Source organism: Argopecten irradians, chromosome 13, assembly GCF_041381155.1.
Source record: "Argopecten irradians isolate NY chromosome 13, Ai_NY, whole genome shotgun sequence".
Taxonomy (NCBI): Eukaryota; Metazoa; Mollusca; class Bivalvia; order Pectinida; family Pectinidae; genus Argopecten; species Argopecten irradians.
In genome coordinates this window covers 37,061,645-37,087,995 of record NC_091146.1, presented here as the reverse complement: position 1 = coordinate 37,087,995, position 26,351 = coordinate 37,061,645, and the positions used below count along the sequence as shown (strand labels likewise).

Below are 26,351 nucleotides of genomic sequence, written 5' to 3'. Positions count from 1 at the left end.
TAGCACACGTCACATGTGTAAAGGAAACCCCATGTCTAACAAACAGGAAGCTGTATAGACCTCGAACCTCAGATCTCCACAACCGGGGAATGATGACTCTTGGCGTCCTATATAGCTAGTGTTTGATTTCAACGATTAACAGAATAGGTAAGTGACATTAATATCATTTTAAAGTCCATTTAGTCTATATATTGCGTCCCTGTCATTTAATTAGGTTTGTTTTGCATTGTGAAAATAAGAGGGATCCGGGGGATGTGGAGGCTTTCGGTACCCCTGGTGCTGTAAGAATGTGGGGATATGAGAAATAAGAGGGGCCCACGGGGATGTGGAGGCTTTCTGTACCTCTAGGGCCGTAAGAAGATGGGGATAGGATAAATAAGAGGGACCCACGGGCTGTGGAGGCTCTCGGTACCCCTGAGGCCGTAAGAAGGTGTGGATAGGAGAAATAAAAGGGACCCACGGGCTGTGGAGGCTCTCGGTACCCCTGAGGCCGTAAGAAGGTGGGGATAGGAGAAATAGTGGTAGGTCATACTAAGTAAACTGGAATCGAATCAAAACGACAGGCAGCCATCTTAGATTTTAACAATGTGATAATTTCTGTTCAAGTTACCTCCCTTGTATAACCTTTGGTAATCGAATTAATTTGTCAAAATGGTAAAATGTGCCTTACATATTTTTACGTTACAACAGTGTGTTATCACCACCCGTTGCTTGTTACCGATATTTCTAAGAAACTACTGAAAGGATTTTATTAAAAAATATTGTGAAAACTTAAGTTGCAAATGGACATTTTCATCGTCAGTTGTGTTCCCTCCAGTTTTACTATGAGATAGTTCAGGGGTGTAGAGATCGTAAGTGATTGGAACCCCTGGAGTATCGAGGATGGTAAACGTCTGAAGAATGGCACACTAACACTTATACCAGTCATCCTAAGACCAAGTCTAGTGCTCATACTGTTGCTAAGGTAATTAAATGTAAAGTCATATACACATGTACAGTGATTCCATCTGCTCAATATGGTTGTGAATTATTGCATTTGTCTAGAAAAGAGTTGATGAAATTAGAGAGACTCAGAGCTTAAAATTATATTCCAAAAAATGAAAAAGTTCTAATTATAATTGTAGTTTATATCTTTGTCAAATAATACAACACCTGTCGTTTGAAAGATCAACATTGGTTTTAGGTTGACTTCGTCGTATCGGTCATTATATATCATGCTAGTGTAGTCCCCAACTGTTTGTACAGTAGCACCACCTGGCGCGGATGATCTTTAAATCGTGTCATTTGATGCTCCATCTGTATAACTGTTTGATAAGATGGCTACCAATTTAAAAATCAAAAGAATGGAATACAAATGTTTACATTAACTATGTAGTTCTAGTAAATCTATGTAATCAATTTAATACGTTTACCAACACATTTACTAGATCAGCATCTAAACAACTAACCCACTGACAAAGTACTGAAACATCGTATTGTATTCTAAACACTCTCTGTTCAAGGAAGAAAAATTCGGAATAACTTAATTGTAGAAGTAAAATCGTCTCCTTCCTTCACAAATACCAAACACAATATGATTGATATCTTCAGGAAGGCTGTTTAGACCGTTTTCATAAAACTTTTTTTATTTCTATTACTATTAGTATTGTACCTCCTAGGAAATTGTTTGTTCGGTATTGTTTTATTTTCCCTATGTTAGCGTATAGACACTAAACAAACAAAAATTGTTTTTCTAAATTAGCATTTATGTAAATTAGACTATGAGTCTTCTGCTGAAAACCAAAAATGATAAACAATCCATTTATTGTAACACTTGTTTGTGTGATAATTTTATTTTATTTGTACTGAACGTTTTTAGATCAACAATTATGTCTTGTATTAATAGCTGTAACAGTGATAATTCTGGCATTACTACCAAATGATCCTTTGGGAGATTAGATATACTGAACAGGAAATAAATATTATTATTATTGTTATAAAACTGTCCTTTAAAATGATTGTGGTTTAAGTGTCGAGTAATGTACATGTACAGCAAAGGGTATACGTGCGTGTATATAATTCATTTTAAGGAAGTACGTCACTGGAAAACCCCACGGTCTCCATAGCTTAAGTCATACGGGTATAGGGAAAACCCATGTATTCAGTGATCTGTGTAAAGTTGACCACGCCTTCTTGTGTATAGACATTGACATACATTGTGGTTTAATTTTCATAAACTCTACTTTATCAGTATCATCTGTGTAGGTAAGCGTTATCGTGCGATATTTGTACTTTAAAATATTTCATCACGATTTTACTATCGTGTTACCTATAATGACAATACAACAAACCATATGTATACAAGCATGTACAACTTAATTGGATGATTTGAGAATACGTGTCACGTGAACATTTATTAGCTGTTCCTATTTTTAAAGCAATGCGTCAGTGGAATTTTCCACTGTCCCCGTATCTTAAGCTATATGTACATGCAAGTCAGTTAGACGTACTTTACCTGTGTCGAAGAAAGGTCTTGTGGTCTTATAACAGTTACCTGTGTAAAGTTACCTACATCTACCTGTGTATCATATATATATATGTAAATCGAACCTGAGATTTCTACAACCTGTGAATAATGACTTTTGGTATCCTACATGTATATAGTTAGCACTTGATTGGATCAGCGTTAGACATTAGGCTGTAAGATCAACCTATTACGTCGCCAAAACGTTTTCCGGATGTGTTGTGCCCACTGGGCTGTGTATATTAATCGAACTAATGACTTCTGCAACCATATATAGATATTGCTTGAATGAAACATCGACGTTAAGGTCTAACTGACCGGACATTTTAAAGACAACTGTAAGATCAACAAAATAGGTAAGTGGCAATTATGCAATCATAACAGAAACATATAGACTCTACATATACATGTATACCGTTTCTGACAATACACTGTAGATTGCAACACCTTAATTGTCCTTTAAACGAAGATTCGTTTCATAACGAGGAAATAGAGGGCACTTGTAAGACCTCTGAACCTCTGGGCCACGTCGAAATGAATAGAGGAAAACTTCTACATGATCGGTCAATTTTACTTGTAACTAGTATGTTCATTGGTTTCAACAAATACTTCATCAGTTCATAACGAAAAAAACCGTGACAGTGGAGTAACAATTTCATAGACAAAATAGTCCCAAAATGAATTTGGAATTTTGAACAGAAATCTTTAGTTAAATTCAGTTGAATTATATGGATTAATTTTAATAGATTTTTTTACGTCATTAAGATATACAAAAAAATCTGAGTGTACTCTCACCATAAGCCGTTTCGCGATTTATTTAAAGTACACTTATATTTGTGTTAAATCTCCATAACATAAAAGATCTATTTATGCAAATCCTTAAATTATTGTACAGAATCGGTATAAACGGGAGGACGAAACGAGCACGCCCTTTGTTACATCCGAGGAGTTCCGAGTGCTCATATACTGAGTTTCGGATCACATCTAGCACGCAAAAGCAGACGACTGATACATCGGATGAACAGAAATCAAATTTAAAAACAATCTTCGTTTTGTCAAACTGAGAAAATGAAGGTAAATGAAGTTGAATTAAGTATTTAATATCCATTTAATATGTGAACTGCTCTGGTAAATTTATAATGTCTAAGCTGTCACTGACAACTTGTGACAAGCAGTTAATCTGTGATAAGCAGTCACTGACTGGACACTTAAAATGGATACAGTTCAACAAGCTTGTATGGTGAAATATTAGCAGTTTTCAGTGACTGAGGTTAAAATTGGACTGCTGAGAACTTACCTACATAATATTGCTACAAAACTGTCTAATAACTTGCATATATTAGCAGACTTTAACTTTGACATAGGTGGTCATATTTAATCATTGAATCTTTGGATAATCTATTTCTGTCGGACACTGCTGCCCATAGGGACCTGACATGATTTTCTAAGCAACAGTATTTGTATATATATGAATATATAAATAGTTGGGAGCCTATTTCGACGAAACATTCTCTATTTCAGCTAGATCTACAATCTTCTGCATAACGGAAGATTAACATAGAAAAAAAAATCACAACAGTTTTGTCTGCTTTAGGCAGTTTCCGTGTAAGGTACATATACAAAAGAAAAAGATGAGATAATAGCCAAACAACAAGCATTTTCACCGCGACATGAACATGGTTCCGTCGAATGCACGTCAATATCGCTGACGTCATCAATGTACACCACGTTTACACCGCATGAAGTCATGACGCCATATGATTGTCTTTACCAACTTCCACACAGGTTATCTGTTTCTACATTCAATTCCTTAGTAGAAGTATGAATAGTGCTGATTCGATACGTAATTATGTAAGTGGGGTTAAAAAGCTACACATTCTTACAGATACGGATTATTCTAAAGTCAAACAGTTTGAGGTTAACCTAGCTTTAAGGGGCATTGCTCGGCTACATCCCCATTGTCCTGTCAGAGCTGCTCCCATTATAATTTTTCCTCAGATATCATCAGATTTTCTCAATTTATCAATTTTTCAGATCCAGTTCAAGCTACACTTTGGAGTAGTTTTTTGTTTGCCTTTTACCTGATGGCACGTAAATCAGACCTCATAAGTAATAATGCTAAGTTTGATCCTACACGTATACTGCTAAGACAGGATGCTCAGTTAAATTGGATAACTTACATGTGTGCTTGATGAATTTCGTATGCATGTCAGACAATTCTGCTAGCTGTATGCTTGTAATGATGTGTTGATTGTTGATTTTGCTTGCTTGTGAAGCTGTGTTTGCCTTAGATTCACAGGGACCTGGCACGAAAATGTTTAACCAACAGTATACATATATATATTATAGTATATTATACTATAATATAATATGTATACTTTGGTTAAAAATTTTCGTGCTAGGTCCCTGTGCTTAGATTAGTAAAGCTGTGCTTGCCTGAAATTGCTTATATGTGTAGCCCTTTCGCCCCTTATTATCAGTGAAAATCTGGAAATATGGACTTGCTTGAAATTCAGACCAGGGGTGAAAGGGCATTTATTTATTTATATATGTTTGTAATAAAATAGCCAAAACTAGATACTTTAGTTTGTGATATATAAAGGGAGGTAATTAAGTCTTTTCTTAACTTACTTTCGTGCAACTTCCCGTAGCACTTCCTTCTCATTCGCAGGCGAAACACATCTTCTTAAGACGCTTGAAATGTTATACATGTGATGTAGAACATCAATGTGTTGACAGTGACTTCGTGCCTGATATTATTTCTATTGTTAGTAAATACAACTTAATGGATTATATTCATAACTATATAAAATTTTGATATTTTCCTTCGAAGACAAAGTGGAAAACGCTAGTCAAAAGAAACGTCTGGTCTTAAGAGAACAATGATTTGAAAAACCTTTTAAATAACGACAAGGACATTGTAAGATTTAAATGTATACACAATATGTATGAGAAACCATTGAAATTGCTAAAATTACTACTACGTGATAATATGCAAACAAAAAATAATAATAAGACAAACATTGAACATTCCCGTGCTAATTCTAGGTACGAGTGTTCACTCTTGCGAATATTGCGGTGAGCTTTATAATGACGCTGTACTACATCTAGCTGTAGTGTGTCATTGCCAACCATTACGAAACTGTTAAGGAAAATTGTCCTTATACTGTATGTGTAATATTCACAGATCTATCTAATGAAGAATCCAAAACAACATAACTACCATTCTTAATATCTATCGCACCGCTCACAAGACGTCAAATTCATTGTGGCCTTGCGTATAATTCCCTTCAGAAAGACCACATATGTATTATGTAAAAAATGATGCTCGATGAGATTGATATTTTATGTGGTTCAGTTTATTGCCTAGAAGGAAAGATATCAAACAAGTAAATAAAATGCAACGAAGTTTTATAATGGTTTGCATAATCATTACTTGCTCCATTAGCAGTAATAGCACCAATTGTAGCTCTAAGACGACACCATTTTCTGTCAAAAGTCTTTTGAGCTACAATATTGCAGCTACAAAACTCAGTGTGACTTATCTTCTCATTACTCCTTGATCTAATGACATTTAGTGAAATCGTTCAGTTTTTGTTGCAGAGTTTATTTTTTTTAATTTTCAGTCGTTTTTATTCCATGGTCTGCTATGTGAAGTCTCAAATTGAAGTGATATTACTTTTAAATAATTTGAATACATGTTAGATACATGTACACATGTATACTAGCTAAGGCCTACATTACAGATCGTAGTACTGTAAATGCCGACCAGGACACATTGCGCGTGGCTTCAAGAATCCTAAAATACTCAAAGTTTTGTTTAAAAATATGAAAAAAGTAACTATATACTGACTCATTTGTATGTCATAAACTAAATTCTAAAATTTATGACGAAAAAGTTCTCCAGAATACGCGATTTTGTGACTCTGAAAAAGGACGAAATCCGGGATATCGGCAGTACTGTACGTAATGGCTGCCGTGCGCTTGGGGTAATCTACGAAAGCAAATTTTAATTTGGTCATAATCACACATCGTAAGGTATTTTACCAAATAGGACTTAGAAAAAAGTAATCGCTTATCAAAATGTCAAATTTAATACTCTCGTTATTCAATGTTCAAATTTTGAATATGTATGTTTCTGGTGAAAGTGCTTTATTATTGTACTACTACACATGTATGTGCATGAATAGCTATATAGTCCTAGAAGATACATTTTAAAACGAACCTTTTGGACCGTTTCGGTACAAGTGTATGTACCGATAAAGGAACGCTAGCTATGTGCTCTAGTTACTACGTAACTTCCGCTGTGTGTAGGCGTTGTCAAACCTACACCTTGTACCGCCTGCTGTCCTGGTATACGTAGTGGATCGCACTAACAAAATTATCGACTAAATATCCAGGAATCAACAGGTAGGCCTAACTATTTGTCGGATCAGTCAGCTAAGGACAGCAATCGTTAAACCTGTACATTTTACAGAAAAATGAAATAGGCCTAGACTAGTATTTTCTCAACTAACTCAATTAAACTTCCGGGGTCCTAGCATAGGCAGGTCCAAATGATCATAGCTGCCTGCACCCCTTCCCAGTGTAACGATTCGATTTGTCGTGTCCTTTAATATGTAACAAACCTTGAGTAACCCAGGTTCTATGGAATCACTCGCGGTTCCGTCCCTATACACGTACGTTCGTTGTGTAGCTATAGGTCAAAGGTCACCTAAGAAACCAGCTTCGTGTACCATGAAGTAAAAGTCGAGGCAGAGATAAACTTAACGATATATTTATTAACAACACATGGATTGCGAAGGTAAAACATATCACAATATACATATACTAATTCTCTCAACTTCCACACGTTTCCCCATAACTTAAGTATGGTACGAATATACATTATGTATAACCCAAGGGACCGTAGAATATACAGATACTAATTCCTACACCTACTGTATAAACCTACAGCTACCATCTAATTCTTAACAATACTGTAACATTTAGCTCCTAACAAACCTACCCACAGTCACCGCTCGACTCCTAACATTAGTTGGGTCTAGAAAGAAAGTAGGAAGTGAGCCTACCAGCCAAAGGCTTCTATAGGCTGACGAATTATCACGTTACACACCAATTTATACCCCGTGTAGAATATGGCAAAAGTCTCGTGCAAAAAGCTATGAAATACTTGATCCTGGCCTAATGCTATAGAAAATATCAACCAATGAAATTACGTAATCCAAAATATTGGCCATTAATGGCTATTAAGTACAAACGGAAGGAGAAACGCGTCTACATCCGGTAAAACACAAGAAAATATCAACATGACAAGCTACCGAAGAATAATATTGCAAAATATGCCGAAGTATCAATCCCACGACCAATATAGGCAATGAGATTTCAACTAAGGTATGCCAACAATAACAGCTGACCCATAAATAACCCAACCCAACGTTGTAAACTATGATTCCTAACACTAAAAAATCTATTCCCGCTACACCAGTATGACGACCATCTATAATTAAGAAATCTTCTATCCGGCCAGAGTACTGACAAAATAATCAAATTTTCAGTCCAGGGGTTACTTTTACTGTCGTTATATATCCACCATCCTCGATACTCCAGGGGTTACCATCACTGTTTATATATCCACCGTCCTTGATACTCCAGGGGTTACTGTCACTGTCCATATGTCCACTATCCCCGATTCTCCAGAGGTTACTATCACTGTCGTTATATCCATCATCCTTGATACTCCAGGGGTTATTTCCCCTGTTGTTATATCCTTATTCATCGGACAAGCGAGCTAAGAATGCCAGCTCTGAAAGATACAAGCCTAAAGTTTATATGTATATTAGCGTACATATGAGTTTTAATGTTTCTAAGTCGCAATATCATTTCATGATTAAGAAGAAAAAAAATCCTGTTATAAATCATTTAGAGACAGGACTAAATCGAAGTCAATATGAGCGATAATGATTCGGAAATTTGATAAAAAATCAAAAATAAATATTGAACATCGCTAGGTGGGTCCCATAAATAACTATTTTTAGGTCATCTGACCCGTCATGTTTCGTCCGTCGTCGTCCGCCGTGCGTTAACTTTTCACATTTTGAACTTCTTCTCAAGTTCTACCAGTGTGATTTGGCTGAAACTTGCCTGAAATGATCCTGACATGGTCCCGACAAAGTGTTCTTATTTTTCGGGTCGATCCGAAATCCAAGATGGTCGCCACAGCCGCCATCTTGATAACACATTTTGAACTTCTTCACAAGTTCTACCGGTGCGATTTGACTGAAACTTGCATGAAATGATCCTGACATGGTCCCGACAAAGTGTTCTTATTTTTCGGGTTGATCAGAAATCCAAGATAGCCGCCACAGCCGCCATCTTGAAAACACATTTTGAACTTCTTCTCAAGTTCTACCGGTGCGATTTGGCTGAAACTTGCATGAAATGATCCTGACATGGTCCCGACAAAGTGTTCTTATTTTTCGGGTTGATCAGAAATCCAAGATGGCCGCCACAGCCGCCATCTTGAAAACACATTTTTGAACTTCTCTAGCTCTACCGGTGCGATTTGACTGAAACTTGCATGAAATGATCCTGATATGGTCCCGACAAAGTGTTCTTATTTTTCGGGTCGATCCGAAATCCAAGATGGCCCCCACAGCCGCCATCTTGAAAACACATTTTGAACTTCATCTCAAGTTCTACAGGTGCGATTTTGCTGAAACTTGCATGAAATAATCCTGACATGGTCCCGACAAAGTGTTCTTATTTTACGGGTCGATCCAAAATCCATGATGGCTGCCACAGCCGCCATCTTGAAAACACATTTTGAACTTCTTCTCTAGTTCTACTGGTGCGATTTGACTGAAACTTGCATGAAATGATCCTGACATGGTCCCGACAAAGTGTTCTTATTTTTCAGGTTGATCCAAAATCCAAGATGGCCGCCACAGCCGCCATCTTGAAAACACATTTCGAACCTCTTCTTAATAAGTTCTACAGGTGCGATTAGGATGAAACTTGTATGAAATGATCCTGATATGGTCCCAACAAAGAATTGTCATTTTTCGGGTCGATCCAAAATCAAAGATGGCCGCCACAGCCACCATTTTGAAAACACATTTTGAACTTCTTCTCAAGTTCTACCGGTGCGATTTTATTGAAACTTGCATGAAATGATCCTGACATGGTCCCGACAAAGTGTTGTTATTTTCAGGTTGATCCGAAATCCAAAATGGCCGCCACAGCCACCATCTTGAAAATATATTTTGAACTTCTTCTCAAGTTCTACCGGTGCGATTTCGCTGAAACTTGCATGAGATGATCCTGACATGATCCCAACAAAATGTTGTTACATCTCTGGTTGATCCCAAATCAAAGATGGCTACCATGATACTATATCTAATTAATTTCCTATATGATTATTGCCAAGGTAGTCAGATGACCGTTAAGGTCTTGGGCCTCTTGTTTGTGATGCTGTGCAGGCGACACATCCACTTCTGTGGAATTCTTGTTATATTAGATATGTTGTTTCTTCAACAAATGTCAATGTGTATGTTAATTATAATAAAAATGTTAGTCAAAGAACTGCACCCTGAAGAATGCAGCGTGTGTGTAAGGAAGTCCACAAAGGAATATTGACTTTGTGAAAGTATCGTGATAATATTACATTCTAAATTATATTAAATTCCAGAGGATGAATTGGCCGCCATGTCGTACATCTTGTGCAATGCTGGTTTAGAGTTACTTCCCTTTACCTGCTAGCATCCGTAGCAACTCCAACACACTGACAATCATGATCGAGAACAATGTCGGTGTTTGCTTCATTGATTGTATATATAGCATGGGAAAAGTGACATTATATTGTGATTGTTACTGTATATATAGTTGCTAATATTCGCGGGGTTTTGATTTCGCCCTCTTCACGGTTTCATCTAAAGTCGCGAAATTTGTATAATGTTTATATTCTGTTGTATGAATGACACTTTCAAAGGGTACAAAGATAATTTATAAAAATGAATCTTTCGCGAATAAAGTCCAAACAGTAATTCAGGAAAATTTGCACCCGTGAGTTTTAACAACTATATACCGGAGTAGTATTCTGTTACTGTATCTATAACCTTTAGTTGTGTTTAAATCATTTGAGTCCAAGCTACTGAAAAAAATATCTGATTTAATTACTATTGAAACTATTGACAGTTTGGCGTTCTATCAGCGATTGTTATTGGCTTATTGAATTTGCCATCGATTGATCGATTTGAGAGGCATACAATCACAATATATCGATAGTGTGAAGTATTGTTACACCCCTCAACACGCTGATCATACTTGTAAAGTGATAGCGGATGGATAAAGTGTGTTTCGGGTGGATAAAATGCTAAAATAGATAAAAACAAACATGGACCTGTTAGATGGTTAAGGATATCTCAACCCTCGTGAAATGAAATTGGCGTTGAACACTCGGCAAGTCTAGTGCTGGCCAGCCAAAATCTTTCACTTAAAAAGGAACTAATAGAATCTTACATGGGTCTGTCAAGTGGACAGGTATATCTCAGGGTTGACAGATCCATGTTTGATTATTTTTTCTCCCTTACTTAGTAGAAAAAAATGTGATGAAATTTTAGCAAGCTTTTCATTGTGTCACTAATTCAATGAAATTTTGCAAAAACCCTTCTAAGGCATCAGCCCAAACAAAATTGTGATTTATAGGGCCCCCACCTCCCAGAAGGCTGAGGAAAGGGCCAAAATGGGTAAAATTGCATGGCTAAAATTTCAAAAATCTCTTCTCAACTCGCAAGGTTTTGTTACATATATAGTTCTCCATAGATCATAATGCATCAGTGTTGTTGATGAAACTTCGGAAAATTGGGCTGTTTTATCAAGTCAGTCAAGTTACTACCTTGATTATATTAACATACATTGACAGACAAGTATAATACAAATGATCTAACATCCTACACATAGATCTTATTTGCTAAATAGCAATATAAGATATTGGGGAAAAAAACGAGAAATTACGCAAGTTGTGCAAACAATGTATTTTTCATCATCAAACAGAATTGCAAGACTTTTAAAAATAATGTTCTAATCATCCAAATAACTGCATTACATGCGTGAAAATAATCAAATGATTAGACTGCCAATATCAGGTATACCTGTCACACAATACAATCTTAGTGGATCACTTCGGTTTTGATTTTAGGTGACCTCAGCTACATCTCACCTCTGACCTTTTCATTTTCCTGCCGGGGGATCAAATTCTGGCCTGTTATATTAGGTAAAAGAAAAAATGGCTTAACCACTACACGACCCGACTGGTTAGACAAAATCTTATATTTCAGATTTTAATCATGTGTATGAAGAAGTTATTTTTGCATAAATTAATGTGCGAAGATTTCTGGCGTACCTAATTTACTTACTGTATAACTTATCAAGCTATTGATATTTTTCTGTTTCAGATTTAAATTAACACTTCTAAAATGGCAGCCAGACGAGAGACCAAGACAGAAGATATCAATGAGGATATCATTTTCAAACATAATCTTCTTGTCGACCATCTGAGTGTACACATGGTGGAAGATGACTTTCAGTCATTAATAAAACTATTTAAGGATTGTCCCCATGCACCAAAAGACTTAATCAACATTACAACTGTTCAAGAGCTATTTGTAAAGCTCAAGAAAAACGAAAACATCAGCATTGGACGCTATGAATATTTTACCGAACGGTTAGAAAAAGTTGATAAAAGTTTGGCTTCTTATGTAAGAAGAGAAGAACAAGAGATTAGATATATCCTGAACTCAGGTAAGCTTTGCATCACGCAAAATTTATAATTATGATTTCTTCATCTAATTGGCTAACATTAATTTGTATACCGCTATAATTTCTTGTATTCTAAAGTAATAATGTTTTCCGTCTGTCCAACTGTCTGTCTATCTTGTCGGTCATTGTGCTCCCTCAACTGTCCGCCATAAAGTGAAAAATTCAAAATGGTAGCTTTGATTTCCTATTCCTGGTTGAAAGTTATGAACTATATATATAACAAATTGGCAGTTACAGCTATTTGGTAAAGGTGTCAGATATTCTATAACCATCCTACATTCTAATGTCTAATATTCCACATGTAACTGTACAAATCACTGTCCCTGCACATTATAATATATAACATATCAGGGACTTTTATGCATAATTTCTAACCCTTATACAAGGTTCATAGACAGGTTTTCTCATATTTCATTAATTTTACATTGATTGTTTCCATATCTCGGCATATATATATATACATATATTATATTAATATTAATGTATACACACATGGGCAAATAATTGGCTATACTAGTTTTAACTCTGCCTTTCTTGTAGGTCTATCACCAGCGAAACGATTGCGAATGGGACAGGAATGTATCCAGCAGTTAAATTCAGGTGTGTTATTAGGCTTTAGCACACTTACAGTAAGGGTGTTAACGCCTTATGCTATGGAAATTAACAACAATCCTAGAAATCTGATTGGTTCAATTGTTCCAACAATTTACTAACACCATCTGGTGACAAATCTTTCTATGAAATATTGCTGTCATTAATCAATATAATTTTCTGTATTAATTCAAATTACTACAACTTGAATAGTTCAATCACAGAAAACCAATAAAATTGAAAATATTAGCATGTCTTAATTATTGGACACATTTCATGTCAAAGATGATATAAAATACATTTGTACATGTACCTATAGTATACGTAATAATAATATATTCTCAAGACGTGAAGAAAATTTGACATAGTTGCTTCCCTTTGTTTCTCTCGGTCAGTGCACATTTGAAGGTCAAGATTGAGAAACACTAATAAGCTTCAAAATTTGGAAATTCATTTCAAGTACATTATTAGTTATATTGAAACTGTATGTCATTAGCTGAAAAATACTTAATACTAGCGGTGGCCATGTGGCCTGAGACAACCAATACATTGAATGGATCAACCACTGCTTTTAATCTCTTGATCAGCAGACTTCATCAGCAGAGACTTGATTATGACCCATATATCACCCAGCAGAGACTTCAGCTCAGTAGAGACTCGATCAGTAGAGACTGGATCAACAGAGATTTGGTTAATCACCAAGTAGAGACTTGATCAGCAGATACTTAGTCACCAAGTAGAGACTTGATCAGTAGAAGCAGAGACTTCACCAGTAGAGCATTGATTAGTAGATAGAGAGACTTGACCAGCAGAGACTTGATCAGTAGAGCTTTGACCATAGAGACTTGACAGTAGAGCATTGATTAGTAGAAGTAGAGACTTGACAGCAGAGACTTGATCAGTAGAGCTTTGACCAGTAGAGACTTCACAGTAGAGCATTGATTAGTAGAAGTAGAGACTTGATCAGCAGAGACTTGATCAGTAGAGCTTTGACCAGTGGTTGAGAGACTTGTCAGTAGAGCATTGATTAGTAGAGCAGAGACTTAACCAGTAGAAGCAGAGACTTGATCAGAATAGACTTGATCAGTAGAGATTTGACTAGCAGAGACTTGACTAGCATACTTGATCAGTAGAGATCATGAACTAGCAGAGACTTGACAGCATACTGATCAGTAGAGACTTGAACAGCAGAGACTTGACCAGTAGAGACTTGAACAGCAGAACAAGTGACATGACCAGCAGAAGCAGAGACTTGATGAGTAGAGACTTGACGATTAGAAGCAGAGAGACTTGAACAGCAAAAGCAGAGACTTGACCAGTAGAGACCTGATTAGTAGAGACTTGACCAGCATCAGCAGAGTCTTGAACAGCTTAACAGAGACTTGACCAGGAGAGACCTGATAAGTAGAGACTTTAATTTATCAGGAGAGACTTGACCAGTAGACCAGGGATGGGTTCAATTACATAGCAATGTAATTAATTAAATTACACGTTACATTTTAAAATGGCATTACTATTACCATTACCATTACATATACAGACTTTCAAAATTGGTGTGATCAAAAATATTACATAGTACGGATACAAATATAAGACATTCTACATTGGTAGAAGTAACAGAAATAAAAAAAATGTTAGGTTATAATTGTGTTTACATGATATGTTATAACTTTGCCACCATTGGAAATCTATAAATGTCATAGACTTTATCAGCAGAGACTTAATCACCCAGCAGAGACTTCAGCTCAGTAGAGACTCGATCAGTAGAGACTAGATCAACAGAGTCTTGACCAGCAGAGACTTGATCAGTACAGACTTAATCACATACATATATATGTAGCAGAAACAGAAACTTGATCAGCATACTTTATCAGCAGAGACTTAATCAGTAGAGACTTGACCAGCAGATACTTGATCACTCAGCAGAGACTTTATCAGCAGATTTAATCACTCAGCAGAGACTTGATCAACAGAGAATTTACCAGTAAAAACTTGATCAGCTGAGACTTGATCAGTGAAGACTTGACCAGTAGAAACTTGATCAGCTGAGACTTTATCAGCAGACACTTTATTACAAAGACTTGATCAGTAGACTTTTTCACACAGCAGAGACTTGATCAATATAGACTTTGCCAGTATAAACTTATCATTAGGGTCTGACAGCAGAAACTTGATCAACATACTTGACCAGAGAGACTTGACCAGCATAAACTTGATCAGTAGGGACTTTACCAGCAGAGACTTGATCAGCTGAGGCATGACCAACAGAAACTTGATCAGCATACTTGACCGGAGAGACTTGACCAGAAGAGACTTCATCAATCAGCAGAGACTTAATCAGCAGACTTGACCAGTAGACTTTATGTGCAGAGACTTTATCACTCAGCAGCAACTTAATCAGAAGAGACTTGACAAACTTTATTAGCATACTTGACCCATAGAGACTTTATCACTCAGCAGAGACCTAATCAGCAGAGACTTGATCTGTAGAGACTTCATCAGTAGGAACTTGACCTGCAGATACTTGATCACTCTGCAGAGACTTGATCACTCAGCAGAGACTTTATAAACAGACTTAATCACTCAGCAGAGACTTGTTCAGCAAAGACTCGATCAGTATAGACTTGGCCAGAAGAGACTTGTTCAGTACAGACTTAATGGCATAGCAGAAACAGAAACTTGATCAGCATACTTGACCAGCAGAGACTTTATCACTCAGCAGAGACTTTATCAGCAGATACATTGTACTTGATCTGTAGAGACTTGATCAGTAGAGGTTGACCAGCAGATACATGATCACTCAGCAGAGATTTCATCAGCAAAGACTTTATCAGCAGACTTAGTCACTCAGCAGAGCTTGTTCAGCAGAGACTCGATCATTAGAGACTTGGTCAACAGAAACTTGACCAGTTAAGACTTGACTAGTACAGACTTAATCACAGCAGAAACAGAAACGTGATCAGCATACTTGACCAGCAAGACTTTATCACTCAGTAGAGACTTGACCAGCAGATACTTGATCACTCAGCAGATACTTGCCCAACAGAGACTTTATCAGCAGACTTAATCAGTAGACACTTGACCAGCAGATACTTGATCACTCAGCAGAGACATTATCAGCAGATTAAATTACTCTGCAGATACTTGTTCAGCAGAGACTCATTCAGTAGCGACTTGACCAGTAAAAAATTGATCAGCTCAGGTTTTATCACTTCGCAGAGACTTGACCAGCAGAGACTTTATCACTCATCAGAGACTTGTTAAGCAGAGAGTCGATCAGTAGATACTTTATTACAGAGACTTGATCAATAGACTTTATCACCCAGCAGAGACTTGATCAACATAGACTTGACCAGTAAAGACTTAATCAGTAGACTTGACTTGCAGAGACTTACTCAGCAAAGACTTTTCACTCAGCAGAGACTTGATCAGTAAAGACTTGACAAGTAGAAACTTGATCAGCAGAAACTTGGTCAGCATACTTGACCAGAGAGACTTGACCAACAGAAACTTGGTCAGCTTATTTGACCAGATAGACTTGACTAGTAGAGACTTGATCAGCAGAGACTTGATCATTAATTACTTGACCAGTAGAAATTTGATCAACATACTTTATCAGAGAGACTTGACCAGCAGATACTTGACCAGTAGAGACTTGATCAGCAGAGACTTTATCAGTAGGGACTTGACCAACAAAAACTTCGTCAGCATACTTGACCAGTAGGGACTTGATCAGCTGAGACTTGACCAGAGAGGCTTGACCAACAGAAACTTGATCAGCATATTTGACCAGAAAGACTTGACCAGCAGAGACTTGACCGGTAGAGACTTGATCAGCAGAGACTTGATCAGTAGGGACTTGACCAACAGAAACTTGATCAGCATACTTGACCAGCAGAGTCTTTATCACTCAGCAGAGACTTAATCAGCAGAGACTTGATCAGTAGAGACTTGACCAGCAGATACTTGATTGCACATCAGAGACTTGACCAGCAGAGACTTTATCAGCAGACTAAATCACTTAGCAGAGACTCGATCTGTAGAGACTTGACCAGCAGAGACTGGATCAGTACAGACATAATTACATAGCAGAGACTTGGTCAGCAGAGACTTGACCAGTAGAAACTTGATCAGCTGAGGCTTTATCACTCAGCAGAGACTTGACCAGAAGAGACTTGACCAGTAGAAACTTGATCAGCTGAGACTTGATCAGCAGAGACTTGACCAGTAGATACCTGGTCAATATAGACTTTATCGGTAGAAATTTTATCAGCAGAGACTTGACCTGCAGAGACTTGATAAGTAGACACTTTAATAGTGGACACTTGATCAGCTGAGACTTTATCACTCAGCAGAGACTTGATCAGTAAAGACTTGACAAGTAGAATTTTGATCAGCTGAGAATTGATCAGCAGAGACTTGACCGACAGAAACTTGATCAGCATACTTGACCAGTAGACACTTGATCAGTAGGGACTTGACCAGTAGATACTTGATCGTTAGAGGCTCAGTTACTCAGTAGAGACTTGACCAGAGAGACTTGACCAGCAGATCGAGACTTGATCTCTCAGCAGAGACTTGAACAACAGAGAATTGATCAGTGAAGACTTAACTAGTAGAAACTTAATCAGGTGAGACTTGACCAGAAAGACTTGACTAACAGAGACTTGATCATAAGAGACTTGATCAGTAGGGACTTGACCAGCAGAGACTTGATCAGTAGGGACTTGACCAGCAGACTTGATCAGCAAAGGCTTGACTAACCAACTTGGCCAGCATACTTGACCAGTAGAAACTTTATAAGCAGAGACTTGACCTGCAGATACTTGATCAGTAGAGACTTTAATAGTGGAGACTTGATCACATAGACTTGATCAGCAGTGACTTGATCAGTAGGGAATTGACCAGCAGAGATTTGATCAGTAGGGAGTTGACAAGCAGACTTGATCAGCAAATGCCTTACTAACAAACTTCATCAGCATACTCGACCAGAGAGACTTGACCTTCAGAGACTTTATCACTCAGCAGAGACTTAATCAACAGAGACTTGATAATTAGGTACTTGACCAGCAAACTTGATCAGCATAGACTTGACCAGTAGATACCTGATCAATAAAGACTTTATCAGTAGAATCTTTATCAGCGGAGACTTGACCTGCAGAGACTTGATCAGTTGAGACTTGATCACAGAGACTTGATCAGCAGAGAGACTTGATCACAGAGACTTGATCAGTAGAGACTTGACCAGTTGAGACTTGATCAGCAGAGACTTGATCAGTAGAGACTTGAGATGTATGTAATCAGTGTGATCATTTTGTAAAAGTTTGAACGATAATTGTCCGTGTTTATGCTGTGAAAACGTAGGTTGTATGTACTTGTCAGAAAAATGAAGCAGTTTCTGCAGTTTTAGGGCAGGTAACTCCCACAACAAAATAAAATAAAAATGTACTTTTATAGCATACACATACTTTTCATATTAATATATAAACCGACTCAATGAAGATTATTCTTTTGAGACAAAGATTTGATTTTGATCATTCGATCTTGTTTCCATAACATTGCAGATAGTAACATCAACCCAGTTGGAGCTGAGAGAGTCAGTCAGCTGATGAATTCTTTCATCTCTGGTGCCGTCCCTGGTCAGACCGAAAGTAATGCATCAAGCGAAAATGCAGGAACAATAGCCAACCCGGAAATCTTTTGTGGAGCAGTGGCCAACCCAACAACTGGCAATTGCAATCAACGTATGACATTATTTTCAGCGTAGATTATATGTGCATGAACTCAAAATCTGCTTGATTTAATGTAAATTTGCTCACTCATATTTCGGTATAATTATATAGAAATTACAAAATATTTTGATGAATCATAAATGAAATAAAGTCTTATTTGTATCCTAATACGAAAATTTTATGAAATTAATGAAAATATGAACAATTTGCCATACATCTTGCATGCACTAAGACATGTTGTTACATGTTATTAAACCAATCTCAAAGTTACGTAGGTCAAACATTGAAAATCTTGAATTCACTACCTTGGCCAATTTTCTGTATCATGATGTCCATGCTTCAGACACGATTCATGGACACTGGTTCCCTAAGGCATCTTAGTTTGTCATCCATTAGTCACAGTACATACATTTCATTCATCAGTCAACAGTCAAAACTCTTTTCCCGAGGTGTTGGGACCAATCCGATTAACTGTTTTTGGGTTTGTCCCAACACAGAGAAGAAATAGTTTTGACTGTTGACGGACATGGCATGAAACAACAGTTTTATTTTACTTGAACCGCAATCTTAAACTTATTACAGCTTCTGGGGAGAAAGAATTTCTTCAAAAGAACATTTTGGTCTGCTGATGTTTATGATATCAACAATTAATTATGACGTCAACAATTTAGTGTATGCAAAACTTTCTCGCAAAATTATGGACCGGAATAGATTCTGAGGATTTGTATATTTGTAACGATTTTCAAGCCATTTTATGTGAAAACAGTCGTAAATTATTTTATTTACATTTACATAGAGGGTCGAGTAGCAACAACATCTTATCCCCCAATGTATGTCAATCTAATTCTTATTTCTTACTCTTTTCAGTCACCGTCATTTATAATGATCTCAGGAAATATAAAGATGAGTTTAACATTGAGACTATGAAAGTAAAACATGCTGAGAATCTATCCATCGGGGAACAAACAGTTTTACCACCAGGTTTGTATGTAAATTACGTAGCATTTAATGCTATCGGAATAAACACAATTTACACAACAATTGATGCTGCAATATAACATGTAAAATTTATCATTTGGGGCCGCGGTGGCTGAGTGGTTAAGATGTTCCGACATATTACCACAAGCTCTCCACCTCAGGATGCGGGTTCAAATCCCATTAGGGGCAGTTGCCAGATACTGACCGCTGGTCGGTGGTTTTTCTCCAGGTACTTCGGCTTTCCTCCACCAACAAACCTGGCACGTCCTTACATGACCTTGGCTATTAATAGGACGTTAAACTAATAAAACCAAACCAAACTAAATTATCATTATTTCTATGTCCGTAAAACTGGAGAGGACTATTATAGTGTTAGTGTCAGTCTGTCTGTCCATGTCTGTCTGTCTGTCTGTCCGTCCGCCCATCTGTCTGTCCGGATGATGATTTCCAGATGATAACTTCTGAATTTAGTAATAAATTTTGTTGAAACATCATGTAATGGTAGTTTATGAGGTAACACATCTCTGGGTTGATGTTGGGTTCAAAAGTTCAACTACAAATGTCACTTACTAAAAATAGATTAAGGTCAATGTAATAACAGGTGGGGACCAGTAGGGGTCATATAATTTGTTTGTACTGAATAAAGCTTTACGGGCTTATTGATATATACTAGCTAGATATGCTCAACTATTGTCATTAGCTAGTACATTGTCATGTTGAGTTTGATATAGAATATCGACCTGATGTTGTTTTTGTAAGAAACGCCAAGTCAATATTTCTTTTGTGACATCACAACCAGGCTGATAATGTATTTGTCCATTGTCTAAACATTTCACTCTGCATGGTGGTGTACTATGTACTATGGTCATCGGTTATTCTTCTGTAATTAACATGCACATAAGATAATCTTTTTGACACTTGTCAAAGAATCTACATATCAAATATAAGTTTAAAGATATGTAATTCGGACGCTGTGGTAGTATATCACCCTTAAAGAATCTAAAATAAGGATATAAGGATATAAGGCTTTGCACTTGGCCATTATATAGGTCCATACTGTAATTTATGAAATAATATAATGGGTTGGTCTACATACAAAACATGTTCATGTACTATAATTTTATGAATCTGAGAATCATAATATGTTTCTTGTTTTCTAGGTGGTCCTCCTGTTTCCGATCTTTCGGCAGGTAGTTCAAGTCACTCCCAAAGTAAGTTTCACAGGTGAAAATTTGGATATGATAAAGTGATATTGAGCATGCATTATTAACTAATAGTTAATGTAACGTAATTAATGTTACTAGTCATATGGCAAGATATTGTAATACAGAAATAATGTAATGTAATGTTACTAGTCATATAGCAAGTAATACAGAAATAATGTAATATAACTAGTCATATGGCTAGATATTGTAATACAGAAATAATGTAATGTTACTAGTCATATGGCAAGATATTGTAATACAGAAATAATGTAATGCAATGTAACTAGTCATATAGCAAGATATTGTAATACAGAAATAATGTAATGCAATGTAACTAGTCATATAGCAAGATATTGTAATACAGAAATAATGTAATGCAATGTAACTAGTCATATGACATGATATTGTTATACAGAAACATATGCATTAATCATAAAGCAAAGGATTTTTAGCTCGCATTTTGGCTGTTTGTTTGGTGGGCTCCCCTTCAAGCAAAGTGATGGAAGTGTTTTACAGCCCCCCAGCTAAGCCCGCTAGAGATTAATATCTAGTGTCTAATGATCACATACGATCTGCTAATCGATGTGTAAAGCGATTCATCATATGGACTCTCTATATCTTATCCACAATTTGTTTGCTCGGCCGCCCTCCCCGCCATGACTCATACACAATTGCCACTGCGCCATCCTCACAGTACCTCCCTCGCTCTATCCTGTATGTTGGACGAACGTCAGAAATAGCATAAATAGAGGTAAATTCTTTTTAAATCTGCTATAGGGCATAGGAAATCTCACCATCGCTGCTCTCTGCGCGGTGCCGCGCATCCCACCACAATAGGGATAATATCGCCTGGTTAAATTCTTTAAATCGCCTAATAGGCATAGAAATATAACATTTGTTTTTGGTGGGACCAAATTGGGATAATAGAGGTAAATTCTTTAAATCGCTACTAGGCATAGAAATCTACATTTGTTTTTGGTGGGACCCAATAGGGATAATAGAGGTAAATTCTTTAAATCGCTACTAGGCATAGAAAATCTACATTTGTTTTTGGTGGGGACCCAATAGGGATAATAGAGGTAAATTCTTTAAATCGCTACTAGTCATATAGTTCTATATAGATCGTATGCTAGTTTGGCCAGGAACATGCTTGTGGGAAGGGGAACAGTGTTTATATAAAATCTTGGCTCTGACAACCCTGGGGCAGGAAAAATGGAATGAAAATGAGATAAATTAGGTAAATTCTCTAATTTTGATAATAGTCATAGAGTTAAGCATGTATTGTAACTTTTCCGTCTACTGAGACAATCATGCGATGTCCTATAAAGATTATGACGTCAAAACTACCTGTGACGTCACAATAGTGTTTTTACACACATGTCTTACGATATTTATGACATGGCCGTATGACATGGCTGGACGGGTCAGTTATGTGATAAAATCTAATAGTTTATACTCTTACATGGTGGCGGAGTGGTTAAAATGTCTCTTCATAATTACCACAACCCTTCCAAACTCTTGGTCGCGAGTTTTAATCCCATGTGGAGCATTTGTCAGGTACTGACTGCTAGTCCGTGGTTTTTCAAAGCTGGCACTTCCTGACCCAGGCTGTTAATAAGACGTTACATTAATAAAACCAAAACTCTGTTTCTTATGGCATTGCTTAGTTCCAGGTGTGCGATACAAGCGCTCTGAGCCTCTCGTTCATTTTTAACTACCCTGGACGCTTATTTGGTCGAATACGGTGAATATTTTGTTTTGAAACAGAGTACTAACAATATCGAAGACAAGGCAAATTGTGTGAAAAAATAGTATAAATGAATTATTCTTATGTAAAATGTTTTTTTCTTTATTTTTACAGAGATCCATCACTGACCTTTTACCTATAATAGGTGAGTCTTCTCAGCTTATATGTTAGTACAGTTTATACATTAATGTATTCACTATATATTAGTACAGTTTATACATTGATGTATTTACTATGTTAGTACAGCTTATACATTGATGTATTTACTATATGTTAGTACAGCTTATACCTTGATGTATTTACTATATGTTAGTACAGTTTTATACATTGATGTATTTACTATATGTTAGTACAAGTTTATACATTGATGTATTTACTATATGTTAGTACAGTTTATACATTGATGTATTTACTATATGTTAGTACAGTTTATACATTGATGTATTTACTATATGTTAGTACAGCTTATACATTGATGTATTTACTATATGTTAGTGCAGTTTATACATTGATGTATTTTACTATATGTTAGTACAGTTTATACATTGATGTATTTACTATATGTTAGTACAGTTTATACATTGATGTATTTACTATATGTTAGTACAGTTTATACATTGATGTATTTACTATATGTTAGTACAGTTTATACATTGATGTATTACTATATTTTAGTACAGTTTATACATTGATGTATTTACTATATGTTAGTACAGTTTATACATTGATGTATTTACCTATATGTTAGTACAGTTTATACATTGATGTATTTACTATATGTTAGTACAGTTTATTACATTGATGTATTTACTATATGTTAGTACAGTTTATACATTGATGTATTTACTATATGTTAGTACAGTTTATACATTGATGTATTTACTATATGTTAGTACAGTTTATACATTGATGTATTCACTATATGTTAGTACAGTTTATACATTGATGTATTTACTATATGTTAGTACAGTTTATACATTGATGTATTTACTATATGTTAGTACAGTTTATACATTGATGTATTCACTATATGTTAGTACAGTTTATACATTGATGTATTTACTATATGTTAGTACAGTTTATACATTGATGTATTTACTATATGTTAGTACTGCAGTTTATACATTGATGTATTTACTATATGTTAGTACAGTTTATACATTGATGTATTTACTATATGTTAGTACAGTTTAATACATTGATGTATTCACTATATGTTAGTACAGTTTATACATTGATGTATTTACTATATGTTAGTACAGTTTATACATTGATGTATTCACTATATGTTAGTACAGTTTATACATTGATGTATTTACTATATGTTAGTACAGCTTTATACATTGATGTATTTACTATATGTTAGTACAGTTTTATACATTGATGTATTTACTATATGTTAGTACAGTTTATACATTGATGTATTTACTATATGTTAGTACAGTTTATACATTGATGTATTCACTATATGTTAGTACAGTTTATACATTGATGTTTTCACTATATGTTAGTACAGTTTATACATTGATGTATTTACTATATGTTAGTACAGTTTATACATTGATGTATTTACTATATGTTAGTACAGTTTATACATTGATGTATTTACTATATGTTAGTAACAGTTTATACATTGATGTATTTACTATATGTTAGTACAGTTTATACATTGATGTATTTACTATATGTTAGTACAGTTTATACATTGATGTATTTACTATATGTTAGTACAGTTTATACATTGATGTATTCACTATAATGTTAGTACAGTTTATACATTGATGTATTTACTATATGTTAGTACAGTTTATACATTGATGTATTTACTATATGTTAGTACAGTTTATACATTGATGTATTTACTATATGTTAGTACAGTTTATACATTGATGTATTTACTATATGTTAGTACAGTTTATACATTGATGTATTTACTATATGTTAGTACAGTTTATACATTGATGTATTTACTATATGTTAGTACAGCTTTATACATTGATGTATTTACTATATATGTTAGTACAGTTTTATACATTGATGTATTTTACTATATGTTTAGTACAGTTTATACATTGATGTATTTACTATATGTTAGTACAGTTTATACATTGATGTATTTACTATATGTTAGTACAGTTTTATACATTGATGTATTTACTATATGTTAGTACAGTTTATACATTGATGTATTTACTATATGTTAGTACAGTTTTATACATTGATGTATTCACTATATGTTAGTACAGTTTATACATTGATGTATTTTACTATATGTTTAGTACAGTTTATACATTGATGTATTTACTATATGTTAGTACAGTTTATACATTGATGTATTTACTATATGTTAGTACAGCAGTTATACATTGATGTATTTACTATATGTTAGTACAGTTTATACATTGATGTATTTACTATATGTTAGTACAGTTTATACATTGATGTATTCACTATATGTTTAGTACAGTTTATACATTGATGTATTTACTATATGTTAGTACAGTTTATACATTGATGTATTCACTATATGTTTAGTACAGTTTATACATTGATGTATTTACTATATGTTAGTACAGTTTATACATTGATGTATTTACTATATGTTAGTACAGTTTATACATTGATGTATTTACTATATGTTAGTACAGTTTATACATTGATGTATTTACTATATGTTAGTACAGTTTATACATTGATGTATTTACTATATGTTAGTACAGTTTATACATTGATGTATTTATATGACATATGTTATTTACTATATGTTAGTACAGTTTATACATTGATGTATTCACTATATGTTAGTACAGTTTATACATTGATGTATTTACTATATGTTAGTACAGTTTATACATTGATGTATTTACTATATGTTAGTACAGTTTATACATTGATGTATTCACTATATGTTAGTACAGCTTATACATTGATGTATTTACTATATGTTAGTACTGCAGTTTATACATTGATGTATTTACTATATGTTAGATACAGTTTATACATTGATGTATTTACTATATGTTAGTACAGTTTATACATTGATGTATTCACTATATGTTAGTGCAGTTTATACATTGATGTATTTACTATATGTTAGTACTGCAGTTTATACATTGATGTATTTACTATATGTTAGTACAGTTTATACATTGATGGTATTTACTATATGTTAGTACAGTTTATACATTGATGTATTTACTATATGTTAGTACAGTTTATACATTGATGTATTTACTATATGTTAGTACAGTTTATACATTGATGTATTTACTATATGTTAGTACAGTTTATACATTGATGTATTTACTATATGTTAGTACAGTTTATACATTGATGTATTTACTATATGTTAGTACAGTTTATACATTGATGTATTTATATATATGTTTAGTACAGTTTATACATTGATGTATTTACTATATGTTAGTACAGTTTATACATATATATGTTAGTACAATTTATACATTGATGTATTTACTATATATTCGTACAGTTTTATACATTGATGTATTTACTATATATTAGTACAGTTATATACATTGAATGTATTTACAATATGTTAGTACAGTTTATTCATTGATGTATTTACTATGTGTTAGTACAGTGTGAGGATGTAAAGATATTAACTGTATTAAGAGAGTAATAAAAGTTACCTTGACGCAACAACACAATTTTGTATTGTGATAATATCAGCTTTTTTTATTCGCTGTTTTGTACTTTTTGTTATATTTTTAGAAACAACTATTAGCTTGATCAAGACAGAAAAAGAAAAAGAA

The 26,351-nt window shown here is 35.0% G+C and overlaps 1 protein-coding gene across 6 annotated transcripts; it reads left to right on the top strand.

Annotated features, from left to right (window-relative positions):
• On the top strand, positions 1–26,351 carry LOC138306283 (uncharacterized). 6 transcript variants are annotated; one of them, XM_069246699.1, is made up of 8 exons: positions 2,161–2,859; positions 11,959–12,304; positions 12,863–12,922; positions 18,478–18,657; positions 19,513–19,626; positions 20,784–20,834; positions 22,690–22,720; positions 26,311–26,351. In XM_069246699.1, the coding sequence occupies exons 2-7, from the start codon at positions 11,980–11,982 to the stop codon at positions 22,701–22,703; spliced, it is 744 nt and encodes a 247-aa protein (XP_069102800.1). In that variant the 5' UTR covers positions 2,161–2,859; positions 11,959–11,979; the 3' UTR covers positions 22,704–22,720; positions 26,311–26,351. The 6 variants fall into 6 exon arrangements, with proteins under 6 accessions (XP_069102797.1, XP_069102801.1, XP_069102798.1 ...); XM_069246697.1 differs by lacking the exons at positions 22,690–22,720; positions 26,311–26,351 and adding an exon at positions 3,399–3,577 and having other exon boundaries at positions 2,157–2,859; positions 20,784–20,981; XM_069246696.1 differs by lacking the exons at positions 2,161–2,859; positions 22,690–22,720; positions 26,311–26,351 and adding an exon at positions 1–147 and having other exon boundaries at positions 20,784–20,979.

Coding starts and splice junctions, on each gene's coding strand:
- LOC138306283 (XM_069246697.1), top strand. CDS start 11,980: ATGGCAGCCAGACGAGAGACCAAGACAGAAGATATCAATGAGGATATC. Junction 12,305..12,862: donor TAGATATATCCTGAACTCAG/GTAAGCTTTGCA, acceptor CCTTTCTTGTAG/GTCTATCACCAGCGAAACGA. Junction 12,923..18,477: donor TATCCAGCAGTTAAATTCAG/GTGTGTTATTAG, acceptor ATAACATTGCAG/ATAGTAACATCAACCCAGTT.